The 24,905-nt window shown below is 38.9% G+C and overlaps 1 protein-coding gene across 1 annotated transcript in view; it reads left to right on the forward strand.

The window, feature by feature from the left end:
• Positions 1–24,086, forward strand: part of VTI1A (vesicle transport through interaction with t-SNAREs 1A) — a 249,650-nt gene extending 225,564 nt beyond the window's left edge. The window contains exon 9 of the mRNA XM_010007933.1: positions 23,830–24,086. Coding sequence (XP_010006235.1) covers positions 23,830–23,923 — 94 coding nt within the window. The 3' untranslated portion in view covers positions 23,924–24,086. The remainder of the gene's footprint in view (positions 1–23,829) is intronic.
• Positions 24,087–24,905: the final 819 nt, after the last annotated feature.

Genomic DNA, 24,905 nt, shown 5'->3' on the forward strand with positions numbered 1-24,905 from the left:
GTGCCACCCATCCCGAGTCCTGCTACCAGGTCAAGAATGCTAAGGTTTGAGCTCTGTTCTGGGAAGTAATTTTTGCAGAACCAAAGTGAAGGTGCAGGAGTTTAGATATCCGATTTGAAATAGTTACTCGGAAAAAATATGTATTATTGCCTCAGCTCATTACAAAAACTGCATCAGCATTTTGCAGTGACTGACTGTTCAGAAAGTTAGTGAATTAGTCACACAACACAAGAAATCTCAGGGATGACCCAGGACCCAGAAACTGTGCAGTTTTTTTAAAATTCCAAACACAGAGTAACTCCATTCTGCTAACAAGGTGCCAGACAATGACATATGGTCACCTTGGGTGGTACATTGCCAGGAGAGCTGGAGGCCCCTAAGTGCTTCCCTGTTGTGTCCAAATTAATTTCAGTGAATTCTCAATCCTAAATTTTCAGATGCAAACAGTGCTTTTGATACAATTTTGGGTGCTGAAATTGACCCTATAAAAGAAAAGTCATGTTTTGAAAAGACAGATATTCATCTGATAATGAAAATTAAGCCTTTTTTTACATGACTGAGCCCTCAGAAATTCTGTCTTTCCACCTCACTTACTATTCTTGAATGTGTGTCCTAATTCCCAAGCAACTCTTTTATTTGATGTATATGTACTTTGCAGATGACTGTACAGAAAGGGATATTTTGAAGCAAACTCATCTGGCATATTTAATATTGAAAGGATGTGAGAAGGGAGGAGAAGTGTTCAGAAGCAATGAAATAACCTCAAAATTTGAGGTCAGGTTATCAATGAGAAGCATAACTTCTTTTTTTTTCCCAAAAAGCTCATGAGTCCTTTTGAGGCAGGGGGATTTTAACAGAAGTTGAAAACTTCAATAGAAAATGCTTCATTAACCCTTAGAACCACTGAAGTTCCTGAAAGCCCTCCTTCTAAATTAAACACTTGATGCTAAATGTATTTTTCCATAGAGGAGAGGAACTGAGAGGTGTGAAGTGGACTTCATCTCTTCCCCTCTGCTGGTAACGAACCATACCAAAATGACTAATTGTTTGAAAAACACTATGATGACCAACTGTGCAAGGTGGAGGTGTCCATCCTCAGGATGAGAACATGCGCACCAAGCGCAGGGGGAAAGACACCTTAGAGCATGGTCACACCTTGTTTTTCACCTAGAAGTGTATGTGCCCAGTCTGCTTGCTGCACTCCCCTCAGGTGGGGCAGGCTTGGTTGGTGTCTGAGGACCCTCATGGGTTAAACTGCTTGACAAGGTTGTAGTAAGATGTTAGGGTGCACTCACCCATGAGCAGGCAGTAACCTTGGTTACTGGTTAAAAGCTTTTCTCAGTCTGACTTCCCTCACCTCACGCATGAGATCGAGGCATATTATTCTCATCTTCCCCGTGTCTTTTCTGTCCTTCCTTGTTGTTTCCTCATGTCTTTCTCTGTCCTTCCTTGTTGTCCAAGCTTTCCTTTCCATCCCTAAAATGCAAAGGCTGCCACAACTCATTCTCAAGCAGTGTCTCTGCCTGAAGGTTGTCCCCACCTGGCACACCTTCACTGCACCATGTCCAGTGCCAGACCTGCTGCTTCCCGCCAAAGCTGTGACCCTCCTTGGGAAAGCTGAACACTCCCAGAAAGTACCACTGGAACAACAAATCAGTTGCAAGAGCCTATTGATCTGTTACATTTGTTTTCAATGCGCAAAAAGGAGATTCTTTTGTTCCAGGGCTGACACCAAGCTCTTGCTACAGTAGGTTCAGTGCGTCTCCGGACACTGCGATCAGGCGCCTCACAGCTGAGTCTGCAGAATATTTGCTTGTTACAAGAGGAACTGAAAGAACCTGGAATTCACTGGTGACCGACCTCTTACTTGAACAACTGTTTCCCCTCTTCCTTTTGTTTCTCTTTTAATCACTGTGTTACAAACACAATTGAAATCCCCCTTGCAGATGCAGGATGCAGTAACACAAGCACACAACAAATCCACATTTATCAAGTTCAGATGCCTGCCCTGTGTGCATTAAGTGGTCGGTGGTTGTTGGACTAGGTTCCTTTCTAAGTCAAACTTGGAATAATTAAATGGCCACAGCAGTAATGTGAATGCAGATTTTTGCACATCCAGTGATCCAAGGGATGAAAAAGTACTCTGAAGCTGCTTTGGTTTTAATCATACTTGAATTTTATTTTAAATGAAAGCACAAAGGTAATTTTTCTGTTGCTCTACCTGTGGCTCCTTAAATCATGGTAAATGTGCATTATGATCTCCTTAAAAGAATAAGAACATTCCTTGTTAATTAATTTATACAGCTGTCAGTACAGCTTTCTATGTTATTCATACTCTAAGTGTTTGACTGCCATAGATTTTCTAGCAGTTCCTGGCAAAGCTCCAGTGAAAGCCTGGGATTTATTAGGCTGACTTGGTGCAAAGTCTATTGATTGTGGCCTCGAGGGTAATAACTAAATAGAGCTGGAGCAACAGGTCAATAACACCATTGTTGCTACAGACTCCATTCACTTGAGGAGTTAGATTGTTTTACAGTGGCAAGAGTAATCATGAGCAGATCAGCATGTTCAACAGGCTCTGTACCATGTTAGTGCTGGGGACTGTTTTAAAGCTTTCAGCGCGACCACGGGAGAAGTGAGGTGGGGTGCAGGGATTAAGAACCCTGTAAACTCCTTCATTAGGACTAAAAGGTTTAAGCATTAGCTTTATCATCTTGCAACAAGGAGTCCTGTGCCTGTGTTGCTCCAAAGTGGTATAAAAACCCTCTGCCGATCAATACATAATGGCATGGTAGAAATTTGATGTTAATTTTGGGTGGGAATGTACATGTAGTGTGTGTGTCTGTGTGTGCGTGTATGTATGAGTACAAGTCAGCATTAAATTGCATTTTAGCTAGAACAAACTTCACCTCTGTGCAGTAATATTTCCTGGCAATGGCTGGAAAGAGGCTCCTATTTTCTTAAATTCAAAATGAGGAAATGCTTTTGTTTATTTCTTCTCTAATCCTCCCACGTGTTTATTTACTTTTAGAATTCTTTTCTTTTGCGGAAATATATACAAACCTACTAGAGGAGAGATGTTTATTTCCTGAGACTTTTATCGTTTATTTGACAGCCTTTGACAACTCGTGTTGTATTAAGAGCAGATCATTTTGAAAAGCCAAAATTGTGAAGATGGGAGTTACAAAACCAGAACTGGTTGATTTTGCACACATTCTTGCATCCATCTACAGGAGTTGCCACTACAGCCTCAGTAGAAATACTGCGTAATTAGAATTAGTTTCTTCCTAACACCAGTTAGCAGCAGCCTACTCCCTTGAAACATGAAAGATGGTACAGAAAGTAATAATAAGAACCACATAATATTAAAAAAAGGCAGATGTAATTATGCTTTGTCAAACGAACCAAGTGGTCAAGCAGCAGGCTTTTGTGTATTCAGCAGTTCCACAGACTCCTCTTCCCTTCACCTATTTGTTCTTGGAAGTCAAGCTTTCCTTTCTGCAAATAATGTTTCTAACCCCACATTTTCAAAATACTAGGAAAGAGCAAATCTCTTTTCCCAAGTCTGCAACTCTTTGAAAACACAAAAATGTTAGACACAAAAATTTCAATAGAGGGGTGGTGACTCTGACATCCAATGAGAGTTTATTATTAATCAATCAGTCCTCTTTTATTTTTTCACTACTTGTCTTACTGTATTATAGCTCATACTATTTAAACTGCAAAAAGGGGTGGAACTAGAAAGGAAATCCTGCAGCCAAATATTGAGGAGGGTACTGGGCTTCCTTTGGCTGCAGGCAGTTGATTGAATGTTGTAGTCAGCATGTTCTGGGACAGATCTTGTAGAAGGAGAGATACAAACATGTGCTGCGTCTTTTTCTTTCTTTCTTTCTTCCTTTTTTTTTTTTTTTTTTTTTCCCCCTCTTTTCCATAAGTAAGCAGAGAGCTTGGCATGTTTGTAGTGCTTGCTCAGAAGCTCATTTAATACTTTGAGAGAAGTGAACTGAATTGAAACGACTCTCAGGAATCTTTTTGCCCCCAGGCCTCAGACGTGGCCTCCCATGGAAAGAAATTTATCAGATGGTTCATAATCTGTATTCTGTCAGGATATTTTAATGAGAGGTCAGTAAATATCATATATTTGGAAGCAAACAAGCCAAAGCTGTGCCTTTTCTTTATGACTTCCACACAGTCAGAGGGAGTAGCTTTCTGGCAGATGCTTTCATTTTGAATGAAGAAATGATATCTACTCTGCTTGGGTTCTGTTCTGTGATACGAGCAATTTTTTGACATATCAAACCAGCCCAAAATTTAATTAGCTGTGGCATAGGAAGTGAATATCTAAAAGAGGTTTTACGGAAATCTTAACATTTTTTTTCATTAAAAAGACCAAAATGGATTTTCCTGGCTGGTTGCAGCATAATGTGTTGCCTCTACAATGATAGGATTTGTGTGGGAAGCAATGCTTGCACCCCACTTACTGTCTTTCAGAAGGAAGAGAGACTGGTCAAAGGAAAAAATGCTTCCCCAAATGTGAAGGTGAACTTTTATTTTTAGTAATGCTCTTGTAGTATGAACTGTAGATTTACAGGAATTGGAGACCAAACAGTTGAAATATTCCTCTCTCCCTCCTTCCTTCTCCCTTCCTTTTTTAAAGTGTCTTCATCAATCAAAATCAATGTAAATGAATAATAGAGGCAGATAAAATGTGAAGAGACAATAGCAGTGTTGTTTAGAATTGACAGCCATAAATCCATTGTATCCTAAGGGACTGCACAAAGTAAATACCTGCTCTCCCTGACCACCACCCATGATTTGCAATATCATTTAAGCAAGTGCTGATGTCCCATTGAAGCTTCAGCCCATTAATGCTTGCTTTATTTTAGAGCACCAGGGCTGCAATGAGGCAGGGGGACTTGGAGGGTGAAGGTTTGGAATGCTGGGAGTTTTCCCTCTCTTCATTCATTTGTTAATTTGGGATGACAGAAATAGAAATGGTGTTCTTACCAGCAGGTCAAAGGCTTTTTTAGAACCAGCAGAAAACAAGGAAGCTGGTGCCAAAGGAGTTACAGAGCGCATCGTTTAAAATCATTAAAATCTGGGGCTAGCTGAGGAGGTTTTCTCTGTAAGAAAAAAAAAAGAAAGTATGTCTCTGTTGGTACTGCAGTGGTGTGCACAGGGCTGGAGAAGCCCAACAGAAAACAAAGCCAAGAGGATTATATACCAGGATCTGACATTTTGATTCAGATACAAGCAAGCCAAAATCTCATGAGCTGCTCTTGTAGAAATTTGACACAGAGGGGAAAGACACTCCTGGGTCCGTTGTTCTTTCTACCATTTTGAAATGCCAGATCACAAGTGGAAACTTTTCTTCCTTCCTTCCCCTTAGAAAGATCCTTCCAGTTTTGGGTGCATTTTGGAAGCGAGCCTATGGGAGCAAGTGCAGATATGATTCTGAGGGACAGGCTCACCAGTTCAGGAGGTTTAAAGTTGCTTGTTTTATTTTTGGTTCATCTGTAATTGTAGTTTGTTTGGTAGAGCATGCCAGACACAGATCACTTGCTCAGGGCTCGTTAGCACCGACAGCATTCCAGCTATATTAGAATCTGTGAATATATGTACCTCAACTGTATTTTCATGCCTGTTATGATTTTCATTCTCCTGAACTGAAGAAAAAAACCAACACCACAAATAACCAACTGCCTGGCAGGAAGGATTGATGACCTCTCTGACCATACTGGGAAATGCTCTTTAAAATCAAAATCCAAATGAGCAGAACTCTGGCAGCTCAGCACCTTGCTGTAGAGGGACTTGAAGGTGCCACTTCTCCACTTCTGTTGTGAAAACAGTTTATTTAGTAGTTAGTGCTTTGACTTTTCTGTCTTTGTACTTCTGAAAGATGATCTCTTGCAAATGATGAACCCTTAGCTTTAATGAAGTACTGATCCCTCTTTAACATTTACTTAATTGAAGATTAGAAAGAAAAAATACAGCGTAGTATTTTAAGAGTGACTGAGTAGCACCTTTCCAAGTTTGCATGCCTGTCAACGGGATGTCATCCTGTAAGTGTGAATGAATGACTCTATTTCCAGTTCAAGTTTCCATTCCTAGGCAAAAATAGCACCAAATACACTATACTTCCAGACTAGATTTTTTAAAATAAACTTTATGAATCACACCACAATAAAAAGTAATCCATGGTTATTTCTCCATTAAAAATATTCTTTATGTCCAGTACCAAGTAAAAAAAAAACAACACAGTAAAAAGAGAAGGCACTGCTTAAAGTGAATAAAGTCACAAGAAGTATTTTTTTTTTATATTCTGTTCTGAGCAGACTGTAGTTTGTGAGGATACCAGATATATTTAGCATTCCTCAAGGCTTCCATTGTTGGGCTTTGTTTTGTTTTCCACAACCATCATGAAGCACTGAAGCTTTAAGCATCCTGTCATGGGGCTGGTTTTGTTGAAGAAAAGATGTGTTCCTCAGCTGTTGCTCTTACTTCAGCATTTGTGCCTTGTCAGATGACACTTGGCCAACTTTTTAAAATTACAGAAGTCCCACGTGCAAAGTGATGAGGACTGAGATTTTTAAGTATCTGGAGTATCTAAAGTACTCTGAAGTATCTAAATCATGGCGCAGGCTGTATAACTACCTTCAAAGATCTGATTCTTGGATCTGATTCATTTAGTCTAGGAGCCCTAATTATCTAACCCATTCCTTGCAATAGGATTTGGGCTTTTTTTTCCTAACACAAATAATTTATAAAGAATTAGCAGAATATTATAAAGGTGTGCATTATGAGTGCATATAAGGTCAAAAATAATAACCAGGATTGTATGTAACTGCTTGATCTGGAGAATTCTAAGTCTCTTAAATTTTATTAAATATCTCAGTAAATGGTTAATTGTATGAATCCTTTATAAACTATTTGTAAATGCTTCCTTGACATAAAGCATGACTATTTTGTCTGTGTTTTATGAAACATGACAATTCTACTGAGGAAATGAACCAGTATTTCTGCAGCATAGACCATGTAAATGAGAAGGCTTAGTTGATGCTCCAGTTTATAATTGGAGAAAGTTAAATACTTCCAGTTTCTGAATTGTCTTGTGCAAATTTGTTGTGCAGAGGTAATAGGGAGTAGCTACACTCTTCTTCAGAACACAGCAAATGAAGGAAGTTAAAAGGAAGGAGAGATATAGAAGAGTTATAACATTGAAAAGGAATTATTTCAGAATGGTTTGAGCCTCAGTTCTGTGGTATAAACCTTCAGGATCAACAGCAGGGACTCCTGCCCCCAAAACTCCTCACTCCTGCCCTCATGCTGCATCCAGCTGTTCTCTCATTTTCAGGGGTGCTTCTATCCTCCAGTCAATGTCTTGAAATGGAATTGGTCCAGCATAAAATAACACTCCTCTCGTACACTCTTCTTTTTCTTTTTTTATCCTGGATCAATTCCTTGATCTGATCCATCACATGGACCCACAAACTGTTGAGTCAGCACGACTCAGGTTGGCATGCTGCAACGTGATGGCAGAAATGAACACCAAGAGGAGGTGGGATCAGGGGGAGGAAGGGGCAGACCTGAGCATGACTCCTAAAATTAGTATTGCTCCTGGATGCTTTGGAAACATGGTGTTGGCTTGAGTACAGGGCTTGGAATCAGAACATTTAAACTATAAACTCCACGCTAGCCTTTGACACCCTTAAACTTTTATTTGTGGGGTTTTTTTCCATCTGCTAAGTGGGAATAACACTAGTGACTTCAGTATTTGGAAGATTTACTAATGATTGTTCAACCAATTAGCACATGAAAACTAGGAAGTGCTGCTTTCTACGCTCCTACATTTGCTGAAATTCTTCTCTTATGCTTATGAGCTACATTCCACTTGTCCTAAAATATTTGTTTTTGACTATGTTCCTCCTATCAGAAACATGTTGCTAGAGCTAAGACAGGTCCCTGTTTTTGTAACCCAAGTGTCTCTATTTTTAGTTTTAAGATGTTGGCTGCATCTCTCTCTCTCTCTCTCTCTCTCTCTTTTTTTTTTTCCCCCTTTTAAATATGTATATATATTTATAGTTCTTGCTATTGGAAGAGAATTTCCTGCAAACAGATCCATTTCTGCGGAGCTCTGCTCCAACATGGAATCCCATGTATTCCACCTAGAGATTGCTCCAGAATAACTGTCTGTAGGATCAGCCTGGCAAACTATAAAATTTATATTGCCTTCAGCACTAGTGAATTTGCATATGGAGGAGGTATTAGCAACTGGCCATCTGATACTTGGCAATGTTGCATCTGAAGACGTGAGTGACAGGAGAGATGCAGCCCCAGTGTCCTACTGAGTCGTTTCCTCTTTGGATAATTACATGCTCAGTTTTCTCTGCAGTTTTAGCTGGGGAGGGGGAAGTATCTGTCTTCACACCCTCATTTCAAGAGGTGAGTCTTGTAACCATGCACCATTTAACAGCTGCTACATCTCACCCAGAAGTAGGTGAAAGGACTTTTTACATTATGTTACTATCTCGTTTGTGTTCTGGGCTGCGTGGATCTGCAGCGATGCTACGTGGGTATCTGCAAGCAGGGTTTGACCCCTAGTTGGGTCTGGTTCATAAGGAGCAAGTAGCACTTGCTCAGATAGTTTCAGGAACTTCAACAGGACTACTGGTGTGTGTAAGGACTGCAGAATCAGGCCCCTAAGGATCCTTTGGAATGAAAGGTATCCTGTAACTGTAAGGTATTATTATGATGACTAGTCTGGAGAACACAGAGGTATTGAAGTCGGCAGAATAAATTACAGAGTTAAATGTATAAGTAAACCAAGAAGTGACTGATGTTTTTTGCATAGTAATAATCTTGATAATCACTTCATTTGCACAGTTATTTAATTTTAAAATTTAGGCACAGTTTTGAAGCACAACTCAGTGGAGATTTTTGCTGTAATCTATAAACTTTAATGAAAGCTAATTGGAGGACAAATTTTAATCTAATTAAAATGTGACTGCATAAAGCAGAAAGGATGAATGAAGCTAAATGCTCTATGGGGCACAGTTTTCAAACAATGATTATCCCGAGTACTAAGTCAAACGAAGCTTATATAAAATGATGATCATGAACATTGCCAGCAACAGAACAACCTTGAGAAACTGCAAACAAAAGTTTTAATGTGTTTAGCTTAAAAAGTGGACATTCAGCTCACAACCACATAAGGACTTTTTAAAAAGAAAACAAAAAGCAACACACACGGTCTCATCTAAAAACATAACAAGTAAATTAGCCAAAGGTGTACATTCCATCTGAGTTCTCATGATCAGCAGATGCAAATGTTTGCAGTGCGCCGATGAGTTATGAGCCCTAATGAGATTTCAATGCTGAGCAAACAATAAAAATTTATGCATTGCATAGTTTTAGTGGCCTTTGGCTTCATGGTTAGTGTTACACCCTTTCAACAGCTTTGGTAATATAATATCCAGCTGGCTTTGGAGGTAAGGAAAATTCTAGGGGTGAACTGAAATTGTGAGAAATAACATGATTGATTGCTTTGTCAGAATAATGCATTTCCATGGTATAATTGTCCGTAGCAATCTTAGCCTGGCTATGGATACATAGGTTCTAGTTATGTTCGGACACAAATTTTGAAAGATTCAGGTGAAGGATGGCTTTTCCAGCATTTGAGCCAGACCATTTCCTGAGCTGGGTACATGTCCAAGGGTCTCACAAACAGCCCCTCTAACAAGAACATTCCTGTCATAGTCGGGTGAACTGGAGTATTAAAAAGCTGCGCTTTCCCCAACAACTGTCGAGTGTCGCAAGAAAAGAAGCACAAAAAGAAACACTCAATAGATAATGAAATAAATGCATGTAATGGGGAGCTTTGGGGTGTGAGTCAGGGAGTTCAACTGGTGCAGTGTGAGAGTGAGCTCAAATGTATTAAATTTAAAAGACGCATTTGTGGGTTAGGCTTTTATGAATCCAGAACCTTCGCCATAATGATTGCCTGCATTACCCTACATAATATTAAAATCTTAGCATGTGATTAATAGCAGATTCCCTGCATACGTGTCACAACACACATCTGCAGCAAATCTGCCAGTATATTTCTGTGCTAGTTTTACTTTGGGGCCATAAAGTAATTCCTGTTTTGTGAATGAGAATAAACCTATTATGCACTAGGTTAGCTACACCCAGTTTCTTCTCTTCAGGGAAAAAGAGCTGCTTATTTGATACAGCATCTCAAATTTCAGTGTTCAGAAGTGAGTTTAAGCCTCAGCTAGATTTGCTTGAGCAAGCTGTTGGGATTTGCTTCTGACTTTTCTTAGTTCTATGTTTTCCAAAACCTTCTGTGCAGAGTATTGAGAAACTTCTGGACAGCAGTAAACTAGTGGACTTAATTACAAAGTGTTTATTGCTAAATTTGTTAATGAGTCAACATGCAAAAAAGATATATTTATCCCCGTTTCCTCTTAAAATAGTAGTAAAAATAACTTCAAAAAAATATTTTTCTCAAGCTGTTTGATGATGCAGTTTTGCTGTTCACAAAAGCCCTTTTTCCCATCCACAAATAGCTACCTTTCACTTTGCCCCAAGGGAACAGAGCATAGCTCAAGTGAAGCTTAAAAAAAAAAAAAGGTTTTTCCCAGTTGTAACTCGAAGTCTGTGCATATCCACACATGCATGCAAAACAAAAAGGAAGATGCAGAAGCATTCCTCCAAGTCTGCCCTCTGAAAAGTCCTGTTGACCTGTTTCATTCACCAAAATCCAAACAGAACCCCATGAAAACAAGTTAAATGACAACAAGAAAACATGAGGAAAGCCACATCTGTTTTGCATTCTTGGCATCGAGTCTGCCCTTGCAACACAGGGGCTGACACAGATGTGGAGGGTTATGACACCGCTGAGTACCACTTGATTTAAAATGGTGTAACTGAGCAGAATCAGGGCGCTGAGTTCTTATAACCCTGTGCAAAACTGTGGCTCTTGATCTCCTTTGCAGATGTGGGACCCACACCCCACTGAAGTTTTAGGCATCTTTCCATTGATTCATGCAGACTGAGGAGCAAGTCATATTCCTCTACCAGCCATTTAGAATTTATTGTTGACTGTGTGTGTTTTTATGGGCTGTATGTTTTTTTGTCTGTAAAACTGAGTTGCTCCATCACTTTCCCACAGGCTTTTGTGGCATGTAGCTGCCTTCAGAGAGCCTTTCAAACAGTGGTACATGATTAAGCTCTTCAGTTGTTTAAGGAAAATAAGCTAGTAGCAGGGAGAGATAAAATTAAAGGTACTCAGAAGAAAGGCAAAAATAACTCACATTGGATTGAATTGAAAAGAGCTAGTGATCAGGGAAATTTGGGAAGCCAGAGTTGCCAAGGGAGCAAGTCTCTCACCAGAGGTAGCGCAGGTACCTGAGATGCACTAGGGGAGCAATTTTCTCCCTTTGTGATTGCTCATCCAGAGTTGTAACAATCGAAATTAGCTCCATTCATACCTGGGATAACTTCCATTCTCCAGTGGAGTCGTGTCCATGCAATGCCATACTTGCAGTGTTTTCACCAACCACTAGATGTCTGTGTGGACTCTGCAAAGTTCTCGAGGGGGTGATGCCCCTGGTAAACACGAGACACAAAACTGGAACACAAGCTGTGGGGAAGCCTGTTAGTTTGTGTTTCTAAGTGTAGCATCATTACTTTAATTAAGCTTGTGTTTAAAGCAATCTAGGCTGTCTAAAACTGAATTCAAACCTTTCTAATTTGAGCCAAATATAGAAAATGAGCTTTTCTCAGTCCACATCTGTTTAAGACAAACTGTTGCCTTGATGTCCATGTGAAGGACTGACATAAATCTTACTGTTGAGAATGTTTTGGAAGAAGTTGCTGAGATGTATAATAGGTTAACCATATTTCTATTCTGAAACAATGAAATACCAAAATATAAAAACGTCTGCCCTGTAAGTGAGTTGGTAGGAGCCTGCTATTTAATTTGGCCCAGTATCACCCAATCCATGGTGCTGCTGGAGCCATATTTCCACATGTACAATGCATCAGCATATCTTGGTGCATGGAGGAAGGATGTGCCTCAGATGTCAAGTTTAGTATATCTTTTTTTAAAAAACAAAACAAAACAAAAAACCCCTGGAAGGGCAGATCTGGGTACAGAAAACTATTTTACTATTCACTTTATGAGGCAGTCCATGGGCTGACCAGGGTAGCTGCACCTGTGACTAGCTATTCTGCTGAGATCTCCCAAGAAAAATGCAAAAGTAATCAGCACATGTTTGCCTTTCATTTATCTCTGTCATCTGGGAATAAGATACAGATAGTATCAGGAGCCATGAAAGGTACATTCTGATATTATTTTCAAGTTTTTTTGTCTAGACAGAGAGGAGCAACCACTAGTATCTCTGTGGAACATACAGCCCCCCTCTGCGTTCGAATCGTAGGCTGAAGGCCAGAGGGGGTAGCAGGCTGTCTATATTAAAAAAAAAAAAAAAAAAAAAAAAAGAGAGAGAAATCTGCTTTAAAACTACCACCTCCTCATCAGGTGACTGGAGACTGGTTGTAAAATGTGCTGCAGGCAGAAGTTCTGAAAAATCCCAGAAAGTGTTGAAAACATCTCTAAACAAGGTATTTTTCTCCTGCACCTTTCTTGCTAAAGGTCCCAATTGCTGCCAAGAAAACTAGTGAGAATGTTAGCTGCCAAATAAAAAATTTATGGCAGTGTTTGGCAAAGGATTGTATCACTGCTTGTTTTATACATTTCCACAAGGCTCTTGAAGGGCTGTTGGACACATACGGCTCACTGATCACTGTGCTTTATCTGTTCTTTAATATAATAAAAAAAGCAGGCTCCAATAAAGTATGATTTAAACAATACATATTTTTCTTTTAATAGCCTCCTATAAGCACTTGCTATGGTGAGAATATAATTTCTAAACAACATGCCATATATAAAAATTGTTTTAAAAGCCCTGTACCTGACAAAGTTACTTGTTATTTAAGTCACTTTCATAGTAAAAATACATGAATTTTTCAATTAAAAATGTATTGCTTTTGCAATTGTGCTTGTTATATGTTGGAGTCTGGGCCAGTAAACCGCCTGTTAAAACATAAAGAGGTCCATTCAGTCAGAGTTGTGCCTGCCATTTATGTTTCAAAAACCCAGAAAATAATATGTTGGAATTGCATTGCTCACCAATATCAATTAGGTTTTTGACTGTATCGTTAAATTAATGTTGGGGGAGAAAATTGTTCCGGTAGATTTAGTGGAAAAAATGCAGTTTTGAATACAGAGTTAGCACACTGACAATAACAATTAAGCTGGTCTCTGTTGAAGCAACACTCTTAAAAATATTTTCCCTGTCTGTCTCTGTCTTTTCAAACCAGTTATCACATTAGGCTTCCAGCTGATAATTAGTGCTGTTTAACATAGATCTTGTCATTCGGAAATCTCAAAGCCTGAACGGTTTCTTTTTCTCATTATCTTGTGCTGCTGGAGGTGGGAGGTTTGGAGTATGGAGCTGCACCTCCCTGCACCGTTTTGTAAGGAGGCGAAGAGGCTCCTCTTCTCCCTGGTGGTCAAGACTGGTGAGACACAGTCCTGGCATGCTGTTCCCTTCCAGGAGGACAACCAGAGCAACATGACCCTGTGTTGTCCTAAAGCTGCCCCAGGGCCACACAGCTCTGCACTGTGCTTGTGTCTTCACCGCACACCAAACATTCAAGAGCAGCCAGCAGCTCTACAAATGCTGTATGACTTGTGTGTGCCTGGGTATTTCATGGTGTTTGATATAAAGTACTCAAGACAGACCAGCATTAAGAGGATTATTTCAGACAGCATTAGGAGTTAATTTACAGAAGATTAGTTCTAAATCAGGCAGATATCATAAGCAAATTAGCATCAGTTGTAAGAGATTCAGAATCAAAATGTGTGGTGGTTTTTAGTTTCTCTCTGTATGTACTTGTTGGACAAGTAGTAGATTTATTAGATTCCCATACTAAGGTGGTACATCTCCAATAGTGAAAAGCAGGTGTTATTTTTTTTTTAACATGCACTCTAGTTATTAAGTTGCTGTTTATTGGCAATGAAACTGCTTAACTCTAAATACTCTTCCTCTACTGAATATTTTAGATTTCTTGCCATTTCTTCATTGAATACTGTTTTGCTTGGCTCTAGAAATGATGTCTCCATGGTGTGTTATAATATTTTTAAATAGGTAATACACAGCTTTACTTCAGAGTGACATACTTAATCTTTTTTTTTTTTTTCTGTTAAAATGAGTCACGTTTTAATGCCAACTCATAAAAGTGAAGGAGTGTATAAAATGCTCCATACTAGGGTGAAGATTACAACTACTTAAAAATAGTTTTCTTAATATTTAAGCTTGTAAATTATGAAGTTGTTTTATTTCCACAGGAGTGATGGTTAATTTGCATTAAAAAGCAGGTTCTGTTCTTCAGTCAGTTTTCCAGACATATTTTTCTGGCTGCAGACAGACAGGTAGTAGCAACTATCCAATCTCTTCTTGGTGCCACAGTTTCAAAAATGCTTGCCCAATTAGTGAAGAAGAGGATGAAACAGACTGGGCCAAAATATTAAAGTCTGTGCCCTGGTTGTCCTTGGGATTCTGAAAGTTTTGAAGTCTACAACTGGGATTCCCATCTTTGGAGAAATTTGTATTCTGCTCCTAAGAAGATACTACATTACCTAGTTTGCAACTTGCTCCTGAACATTCGGGTTTTCAACTGGCAGTGTTTTACGATTTTTTCCTTTGTTGATGGACCAAATTCCTCTTGACAAGGTTGGCCTGAGGTCATGAGTGTCTCCCTGTGTTGCGTGAAAGAGGAACTTCTTTCCTTTCTTGAGATCCCAAAAACTGACACCCGTTCTAAGCCAGGTTGGGCTTGCAAGTCCCTCCAGCTGCAAGATCTGCAAGTGCTCTTGCACTTTGACTTTGTGCCCTGAGTTTTACAGAATGTAGGGAGGCTCAGTGTGGTTATTAAAGTGAGGTGTCTGAGGTCATAACAAAGTAGAGGCATTTCTGCTCCCCTAGTAGAAATACTGTAACATGCTGAAAAAATACTCTAATAGTGGCAAGTATCTCCTGTCAACTAATTTGATAGTTCTCTATCAGGTAAACCATTTGTGAATACATTGATTCTTTTTATTTTTCACTGTTCTGTCTTCACTATTCCCAGGTTTTCTCTGAACCAGTTGGGCAAAAATTGATTTTTATTTGTTCTACTGGCCTTGTGGAAAATTAGCTTATGAACTGTTTTTTATAAGAGGACTCAAAGCACAGAACAGGTTGAAAAATAAGCCTATAGCAGTTAAAATTGTTGTCTGAAATGTCTTCAGACTGGAAGGCTGAATTTATTGCTCAAAACAAGTGCTAGCAATGTGGAGGTGTGCAGTCCTGCTCATTATCACTGGAAAAGGGGGAACCAAAAAGCACAGTAAAAAATTAAATTTTAATAATGCTAGTGATATTTTCTAAATCCTTCTTGACAGAAAGATTCTCATTATTTTTATCTGTCTCAGGGTAGGCTCTTTTAATGCCATCTCACAAATGGCCTTAGCCATGATTGTTTTCCTTTCTTTTATAGCATTTGAAAAAAAAAAAAAAAAGGAACATATACCAAAAAAAATCTATCATTCAAGAAGTGCCATGAAATGGTAACATTTTGGATAGCATGTCTTCAGGAGCAATTGCTGCAGATGCCTTCAGGTTTTTACAAAAGAGGTCAACATTGTTAAGACAATTGTAGAAAACTTGCCATACAAAAAGGCGCCCAGTCTAATATGGTGTGATAAGGGGAAAATAATGCAAGGGCAGGATTTGTGTCCAGTCTCCAGCTTCATCCCTTCTAAAAGCTGTAGATTAGTCATTAATTAAAGTGAGGCAGAGCAAGCGATGTTACTTTCTTTCATCTGTTTAAGATATGTATTTTAGTGGGTTCTAATGATTATGAAGGTTGATAAAGTGCAGAGTTTAGACATTTTTGTTTTCTTTAAATTGCACAGAATGCAAATTTAACTAGATTTATCGTAAAAGCCAATGTGCAATCATGTATGTTCTTGTCATTTTATAGCTTGCATACATTTCTTCTGCTGGAGAAATAATTGCTTTAGCTTTGAGTGCTGATGAGGAGGTTGAGGCTGGGGCTCTTTTTTCCTATTAACTGTTTGGGGACCAGAGCTTCATGCAATTGATGTGCTGAAGAATGCCATTAGGCTGACAGCTGGGCTACCCACCCTCCGTCAGAGCTCTTTCTAAAGCACTCGTAATGTTTGCTATGGCCTATGGTTCTTAGTCATGCTCAGGTGACTAAATGTGTGATTTGTTCTTCTTGATACTTCAGTACCCTGAGAAAGGCTGGTCGGAGATTAATACAACCTTGACTCCTTCCACTTGCAGTTGCCACTGAGTACAAGATCTTCTTGCCAAAGAGATCTGGTGTTGGCTCTGCTTTGTATGAAATTATTAATCCCTCTCCAGCTTTGGTTGGTGAGTTTCTGTGGCCCCAGAAGCCACCCATTGTTCCTCCTAATGACAGTAATAATCTAATTGGTTCCTTCTGTGGAAGGAGTGGACATGGAGAGAAGAGAAAGCTGAAGCTGCATCACAACTGTGCAGACAATTATTCCCTGTTAGAGTCTCTCATCAGCAGAAGGGTACTTTCCATTCTTCAGAAATATTTTCCCATATGTTTTTAAATGAAGCAATGGATAATATCTCAGCTAGTGGAAGATGTACAGTACCCTTCCCTTTCGCCTTTTTAGCCTAAGTCCCACATCCATGAGGTCCTCTTCCAGGCTTTCTCTTTTCTCACCATTTGCATGCTGAGGTCTGCATACACTTCCATCGTTCCTGTAGATATCTCTCCTTCCTAGGCCACCAGGCATCTCCCTCACTCCCCCCAGACTCCAGTGGTCAGCTGGGTATTATCTTCACCTCCTGGGACTGCCAGCTCCTTGAGTCAGGACTCGTGCAAGCAATAGTAATCCTGATGGCTACCAAGTAGCACTCTACTCCAATGCTGTTGGCGTGGTTTTGTTACATTTGGAATGTATTGCAAGATTTCATTTATGGATTCGATATCTCAATACGTCTTTTAACTATCAGATACCATAAAAATATTTTCAGATTTTAATCTCAATGGTTAAATCATCAGAAGATGACACAGTAAGGTAAAAAAAAAAATAGTTCCTTGAATCAGGGTTTTTAAACATCAGATACCATAAAAATATTTTCAGATTTTAATCTCAATGTTAAATCATTCAGAAGATGACACAGTAAGGTAAAAAAAAAAATAGTTCCTTGAATCAGGAGGCATTAATCCCACAGAGGGATGTCTCTCCTGTCTCTCACTCCTCCAGAAAAGCAGTCAAAGGAGAAAAATTTTTTATTCTGATCAGAATTTCTCACTCAAATATGGGATCCATTAGACGGAGGTGATGAATCGAGGTATTTGCTGCCTAATTATTGATTAACATCATCTGCTTTACTGGTGAGTTTCATCTATGCAATGTTTCAGATGAATGGGAGATGACAGACACTTTACAATGTGATAACACCTTTCGTCTATGATTTTGCCTTCAAAGCTAGCAAACTTTCTTATTTGTGCCTCATGTTCAAGCTTTTGCGGATATTCATCCCTACTTAAATCTGCAGGCACCTAACTCAGCCGGCTAACTTAACTGCCTAGTTCTCCTGGGATGCATATATGGCCAGGAAAAAGAGAAGGCAGTTCAGAAGAGGACTCTAGTTCATATACACAAGGAGCTGAGAGAGATTAGCTAGGTATAATTTAGATGTTTAAAGTCGGATAGTGTGACTACCTTCCTGCACCTGTTATTACATGACTTGTTTTTCCATTCAGGGCCCAGGTGGAAACATATTGATGTGGTTTGAGTGTAATATTATAACTAGAGATTGGTATCCATGTTACTACAAGTAGACAGCCCCAGTCCTTAAGTCTGAACTTTAAAGCCAGAGGATGAAGCACTGCACAACTCCTCATCTTTGTCAATAATATCTCACACACCTTGTCTCCTTCAAAAAACCAAATTAGTAAGCTAGAAAAACGCCGTTATTTTTTATTCTCCCTTCCCCCATTTTTGAGGCTTTAATTTAATTATCTGCTCAGTCTTCATCAATTTTAAATGGATTTTTCCAAGGTCTTACACATAAGAATCTAGAGCCCCTGTCCCTAGGGAAAAAGTATTTTCCAAATTCTTCACTTTTTTCAAGTTCAGCTAGAAGAGGGCCAAGGAGTTATATGCAACTTGTGCAGATATTTTGTCACTGGTATTTCTGTTTTCTAATTTCAGTTGTTAATGATGAAAAATGTCTGAAGTCAGATACTTCCCACCATCTGTGACTTTGCTAAGCAGGTCTCTCTTCACCTTTTATTTCAGTAGGTTGCTATGTCTTTATGTTTTGCCACAGTCTGTCTTGTTCTTTTCTGTTGCTTTTATTTAAGAAAAGCATTCTTAAACCTGAAGAAGGGAAAGATGAATAGTTACTTGAACAGCCCCCAGTTACCCTGAGCTTAGAGATTTATCATGAGGTATCTAAGGTTTTGCTGCGCCAATCATACAGTCATAACATTTTATTCCCCTGCATGGGCTTTAGTGTTTCCATTTGAAAGCTCCTGATATATGGTAACAAGAATGTCCTTACATGAAGTTATAATGGTGTCTGTCCAAAAGTATCTGAGTATAGCTGTATTACTTTAAATTCACTTTTAGTTTTGCCTGGTATGTACTTGCCTGTGTGACTAGACCTACACTTTGTGTTTGGTTGAATCTGCTGATTTGCACATGAATGTTGGGCACTTAAACATCACTTACCACTGATTTGCCTGCATCTGTGTACTTGTATGTTAGCAAAAACTGCCCATCACAAAGAAAAGGGCACCCAAAAATGCAATAGCCAAGTATTTAAAGTGACCATTTAAAATGTAGTCTTGCATACAGAGAACAAGCCTTTCTACCCAGTAAACTGATAGGAATCACTTCTAGTTAAATCTTAAATTCCTGTATTACAGTGATTCACTGTTGGACAGTGCTCTGTCATCAATCAGTCTGTGTTCTTGAGGACACTATTTTTTGAGATGCTTTCTTTCAGAATAAAGCCCTGTTATAATGAGTGTTTGCTGACTGATCCCCCATGCCATTTGTATTTATTTTCTTTTATTTGTGTCAGTGTCAGAGTTGAGATTCTGTAAGAAATTTTTGCAGTATTTTATTTGTAGTCTTCATTATTTCAAGTGAAGGGCACAAAACTCTTTATCTACCAAGTCTGCACTGGTTGGTTTCTATCCCGTATTTTGTTAACGTGTTACCGTGATTGCTAATTTTCATGACAATTGTTATTGTACCGTCAGTGCTTAATGGCAAGGCATCATTATTCAATGCTGGTCAAGCAGGCACTAAGACATGTGCAAGACATCAGGCTGAACCCATATAGATGTCGTGCACTCCCCTGCTAATGAATGCAGTTTTGTAAGAAGGTTTAAACACGGTTGGCATCCTTAATGTAAGGTTTGCAAAAGCTTATTCGGGAACTGCTTTGTGTTTATATGGAGCAGATCTAAACATGTCACCAACAGAGTTGGACCCATTGTGTGCATATGTGTGTGAAGCTATGGAGAGGAGTGGATCAGTTTGGGTTTTGCAGAGTGGAAAGGCAGCACAGTTTCTGCTAGGGCAGGAGTGGAGGAAACTGATTTGCCAGGAGCATGGGTGTATGGTAATGGATGTGGGACTTGTTCTCCAAAGTAGTGGTCACCGTCTGCATCAAAGAGGTGATCCCCAAAAGAGGATGGTGCCATTCATCATATCACAAAGTTGGCAATGGCTGTAGGGAGCCTCCAGCTTACCCATGGTCAGAGGTTGCACTGTGACCAGAAGCCAGGAAAGAGGATCAGGCATTTAGAAAGGAGCAGGAGGTAACTCAATAGGAGTGGGATGTGTTTTCTGCATTGTTCATCCAAAGTTCTCTTCCAAGTGTGACAGATAATGTCACCCTTGTATCTTCTTTAGTTACTGTTCCTATGTGGTTTTGCACCCAAGTGTTTTGGGCTGCTGTCCATAACAAACTTAGATGGAACTTAGTTTAAAAGCTCAGATTTTCAATCTCTTCTAATTCAAAGTAGAATGAGCCCTTGTGCTTGTAGAGTTTTGAGTATGAAAGGAATAGCAGACATTGGCTGTTAATGAGCTCCAGTGTGCCAGGCTTGAGCAGAAGTTGGTGTGAATTCAGTGCCTAAGCTGCATCGACTAAATGGTTAATTCATCTCATATCAACAGCACTATGATTCATAATGTAAAGTTGAGGAATCCTTGATGTTTCAGTCACACATTCCTCTTAATTTGGCCTTGCATTCTTTTAAAGCTACAGTGTGCTAACTTAATAAAATGCAGCATGCAAATGCACAAGTTTTTGCCTTCAGGCATTTTAGCCATGGATGTTTCAATGGGCATCTTCTTTCAAGTACATATTCTTTCTTAAATTATTTACCCTGTAAACATGCTTTGCATTTTCAAAGAAGAATCTGGGCTTCCTCATTCACCAGATTTTGTTGAATTTAAGGTGTAATAGAGATAAAAGACTATCATCTGCTTCTTGCAAGCATGTTAGCCTTTGGGATTTTGTTGTAGTGAATGCTAGGCCTGGTTTTCTTCTCCTTTGGTATTATTGCTCCCTCCCCCACTTCAATTCCTTGATGCTTTGCCTAGAGCAATACCCACTGGCAGTGTCTGGCTGTGACAGTACTATAGGCCTCCCTACAGATGGGTCCTGCCAATGCCAACCATTGTTCTACCACTGTGAGCTGGCTTGACTGTGTTGGATCAGTCAAAACCCCTTTTCCTCTTGATTTTTTTCTTTGCTCTGAAGGGTCGCCCTTGCCTGTTGACTTTGAGATCTGAAATGTGCTGACACCCAGAACGTGCGTTCTCTGAGCAGCAGCTCCCAGATTCAGACTTCAACAGGCACTGCTTGCTAAGCCCTCCTCAAGACTGTCCTGCTGCTACCAGACAGCTCTATCATTCTCCTCCAAGCCCCATCTCTCTGGCAGTTTGCAGTTACTTTGATTTTTCTTGCTCACTTGAACATAGAACAGTAAAACTCAATGTTAGTCTTTTTTAAAAGATATAAAATTAATCTTTAACTGTGGGCTTGAATATTAAAAGTATATAATGCTTCAGCGTAGGAGTCTGTTGATAACATCCATCCTATTTCATGATTAATTTGTTCCTTTTAATATGATATTCTTTTGCTGTGCAGACTAATTTAGATTCCTAGAAATTGAACTTTGATATAGATTTCCTAGATTCACACCATAAGAGAACCTTCAATTAGCAGATACAGGTGGCAGCATGCCTTGCTTAGTGTTCTCTTGACAAGGATTTTGGAGACATGGGCACTGATTAAACAATCTTGCAATCAGGTGTGTACTGCCAGAGTATTAAAAATAAAGCATCTGGAGGATTTGGTGCTTTAAATAAAAAAAATCTTTAATTTTAAATCTGAGTCGACGAAATGCTTTTCCAGTGGGCCAGAGATAGAAGGAGCTGATTTAAACACTCAATATGTTATGTATGCCTTTGCCTAACTATGTGTTAGATTAAGCGAGTTTCACTCACAGTTAATCCTTTGTAAATTAGCATTATGGATGCCTTGGGGCCCACATCCCGCAAATAAAATGGTTGTCAAGCCAGCTGCACTGTGTATTACTTAAGGCTGAATGTTTTAAGAGTTTTCATGCTTTTAATCTATTTCACTGCTGAGTTTCAATTTTGCTGAGTGTCTTTTCAGGAGTGATGAGGGTGAGTGAGTAAATATATATTCCGGTTTTCAAGCATTTGCCTGGACAAATCATTTGTTATCAGGTGTTTGGCAGAGAATGTCACACCCCACCACAAAAGGGAAGCTTGTAAGTTCAGGTGTTAAACTGAAGTGCAAACCAACAAGAACCAAAAGCCCTTCATTAGCTTTATTTTGTTAGCCTGCTACACTTTTTTTTTTCCATTTTTTAGGAGAGGAAAAAAAAAAAAAGAGTCAGAAACATCCCTCCCTCCTCCTCATCCTTTTGGCAGAGTAAATATTGCCTGTTAAGTTTGAATTAGCTGTCATCACGAAAGAATTAATGCTGTGGTTGAGCCTTTCTAGTGAGGAAGGGAAAAATAAACGAGACAGATCTTAGTTCAGCTTTAAGTGATAAATGAGGACAAAGCAGCCCATTCATCTCCTGCTAGGAAAGTGGACACAAACACTAAAGCAGTTTTGCGGAAGACGTGTCAGCAAATGTGATCATTTTGTAACCTGTCAGGAGGATAGAGAGCTAGTCCTTTTAGAGTGTCACAGGGGAGGGTGTCTGTCTGATGTGACAGTTTTCATCCATCCATTTACTGCTTTTTCTTTAGGTGGGGGTAAGTAGGGAGAGAGCTGGAGTTGGTTAAAACTGCATTTTTCTTTACACTTTCCAGTATAATTTATATGTATATTCACCCTCATCCAAATGAAAAACATTCACCAAAGAAAACTCCCCTCTGCTCTCTGGAGTTTCTTCTCTGTTTCACTGTGTGAAATATGCTCATTTTAACACATTACGTTCCCTGTCGTCGAGCTGGAGCCTGGTACTTGATCTGATGTTTCACAAAACTCAGTTTTACCTCTTCTAACCATTGTTTGGTTGGTGAAGGCTTTGTGTTGTTTTGTTTTGCAGAAGCACAAGAAAAAGCAATAACAACTTGGGGTGCTTTGGTTGTTGGGGTTTCTTTGCTGTTGCTCTCCAATTCCAATTCTGTTTCATGTACAAATATCTTCTGCATAAGTTTCTGTTTAATGGAAATGCTCTTCCTCCTTTGTGAGAACGGAATAACAAACATTGAATTCTTACAATCCAGAATCCTTCTGTAAATTGCCTCAAATTCTAGTGTTTGTCAACCTATTAATTTTAATCATCCTATTGATTTCAGGCAAAATCTGAAATGATGCAGTGTCTGATTTTAGAAGCAGGGATTCCTCCCAACAAATGATAGAACAATATGAGGACTTTCTACTTTGGCATCTTTTCATTATTACTCATTTCCCTTTTTTTATACTACATAGAAAATGTAACATTTGCCTATTACCATAAGTAAAGCTATGCTACAGAGACAGGAGATGCTTTTACAACATAAGCTTCACAGTTTGACACTTGCTTCTTTATATCATCCTTCTCTTCAAAACTAGCTTTTATACATTTCCCTTGGTATTTTAGTACAAGTAAGTGTCTCATTGACATGTGTTTCCTTGAAATCTTGTACCTTAATAGTAAAATCCCTTGAAAATTAATAAGTTGTTTCTGTTCAGATTTAAAAAGCTGTGAAGATTTCAGAATGGCTTTAAAAAATATAATGGTATTCACTATTACAGACCATGCTGCTTGGATTGCATGGACTAAGGACTAATTATTTCATTTGTTCTTAGAAGGTTAATAAACTGTAATATGATGTAATTTCTTTGTTCTAATATCTATGTAGGTATACGCATAATTAAGAAAAGTAAAATTCTTTCCTGGATGCAAAAGTTGGATTTAATAGATGTATAAGGAAACGTTTGGAAGCACTAGAAACTGAAAGAAGTAAAAACCAAATCAATCAAAATACACATAGTGGTATAGGAAATCCTGCACTTGTGGATATATCTCTTCGATCCAAAATAGTTACCCATGTGCTGCTTTTTATTATTTTTATGTATATTCTGCTCTTTTGTTTTACTTTGTTTTATTCACTGTTTTGTTTTCTCTTTTTCTGTCTCTTCTTCTTTTTTCTAGGATCATCCAAAACCGGATTTTGATCGCTATTCTGGCAGTCATCATCATCTTCACCACCATGCTGGCTATTTTTTTCTCTGTCAGGGGACGCTGATATCTTTGTTCTTCGGTAAACAGCAACAAACTGCTTGTTCTGAGTAATTAAGACAAAGTGGTCACATGAATCATTCACTTGCACTGACAGAGTCTCCCTCTCTTTTCTACTCTTCAACTCAGGTGCAAGTGGTGTAAAGAATTTTCTATTATTGATGGCATAGTTGATGGCATGTGGAGTTGATTATTTTTTCTTACATTTTGTGTCTTTATCTGAGTGTTTTGAGAATCTTAATATTTGTTGGGGTGAGGGTTTGTTCCGGTGTAAAAAGATTTAATGCGTGTCAAATTCTCCCCTAGACAATTAGCCTGTAAGTTGCCAGAGTTTAGAGAGGGAAGAGGAGTCTTTGCACTTTTCTTGTATTATGTAGAGTGTATGAATATCAAGCAGTATCTGACCTTCTGTGATACAGAATATAAGTAAAGCCGAGACCAAATGACGTAGAAAGTGAACCTGTCTCTGGTGACTAACTCCCCAGTCATGAATTATCGTAATAGATTTAACCCAGTTAAGAACAGTAGTTAGTTTTAAAGAGAGCAACTTTAGGATGATATTTAATACCTGATGTGAATCCAACACTCTATTTAACCTTTTTTTTTTTAAGTTTCCTATACTGCTTATTCAAAACAATTCCACTTTCCTCAAAATCATGATAATACATCTCTTACCCAAAATGTAGCTGTGACCACAGTCCATCTTTTGAGCCTCTTTTAAATCTTCCAATGTTGATACATGTACTGGTAAGCATACACACTAGGCCCTTACTGAAGATGTGTAATGATACTTATCTATTCATTGCTGATTGAAAAGAGGTCCTAAGTAATAGTTCAGTGACAAATACGTGATTACAGTCCATTAAACAAAAATCTAGATTTTTAATATTGGCCTGACTGCATGTTGGAAATATTTTTAGTGCATTAAATTCTGATGTGATATTCCCCTTTTGAAACAGAAACTGTAAAAACGTTAATTTATACATGCT

Source organism: Chaetura pelagica, unplaced genomic scaffold (genome assembly GCF_000747805.2).
Source record: "Chaetura pelagica isolate M959 unplaced genomic scaffold, ChaPel_1.0 scaffold531, whole genome shotgun sequence".
Classification (NCBI taxonomy): domain Eukaryota; kingdom Metazoa; phylum Chordata; class Aves; order Apodiformes; family Apodidae; genus Chaetura; species Chaetura pelagica.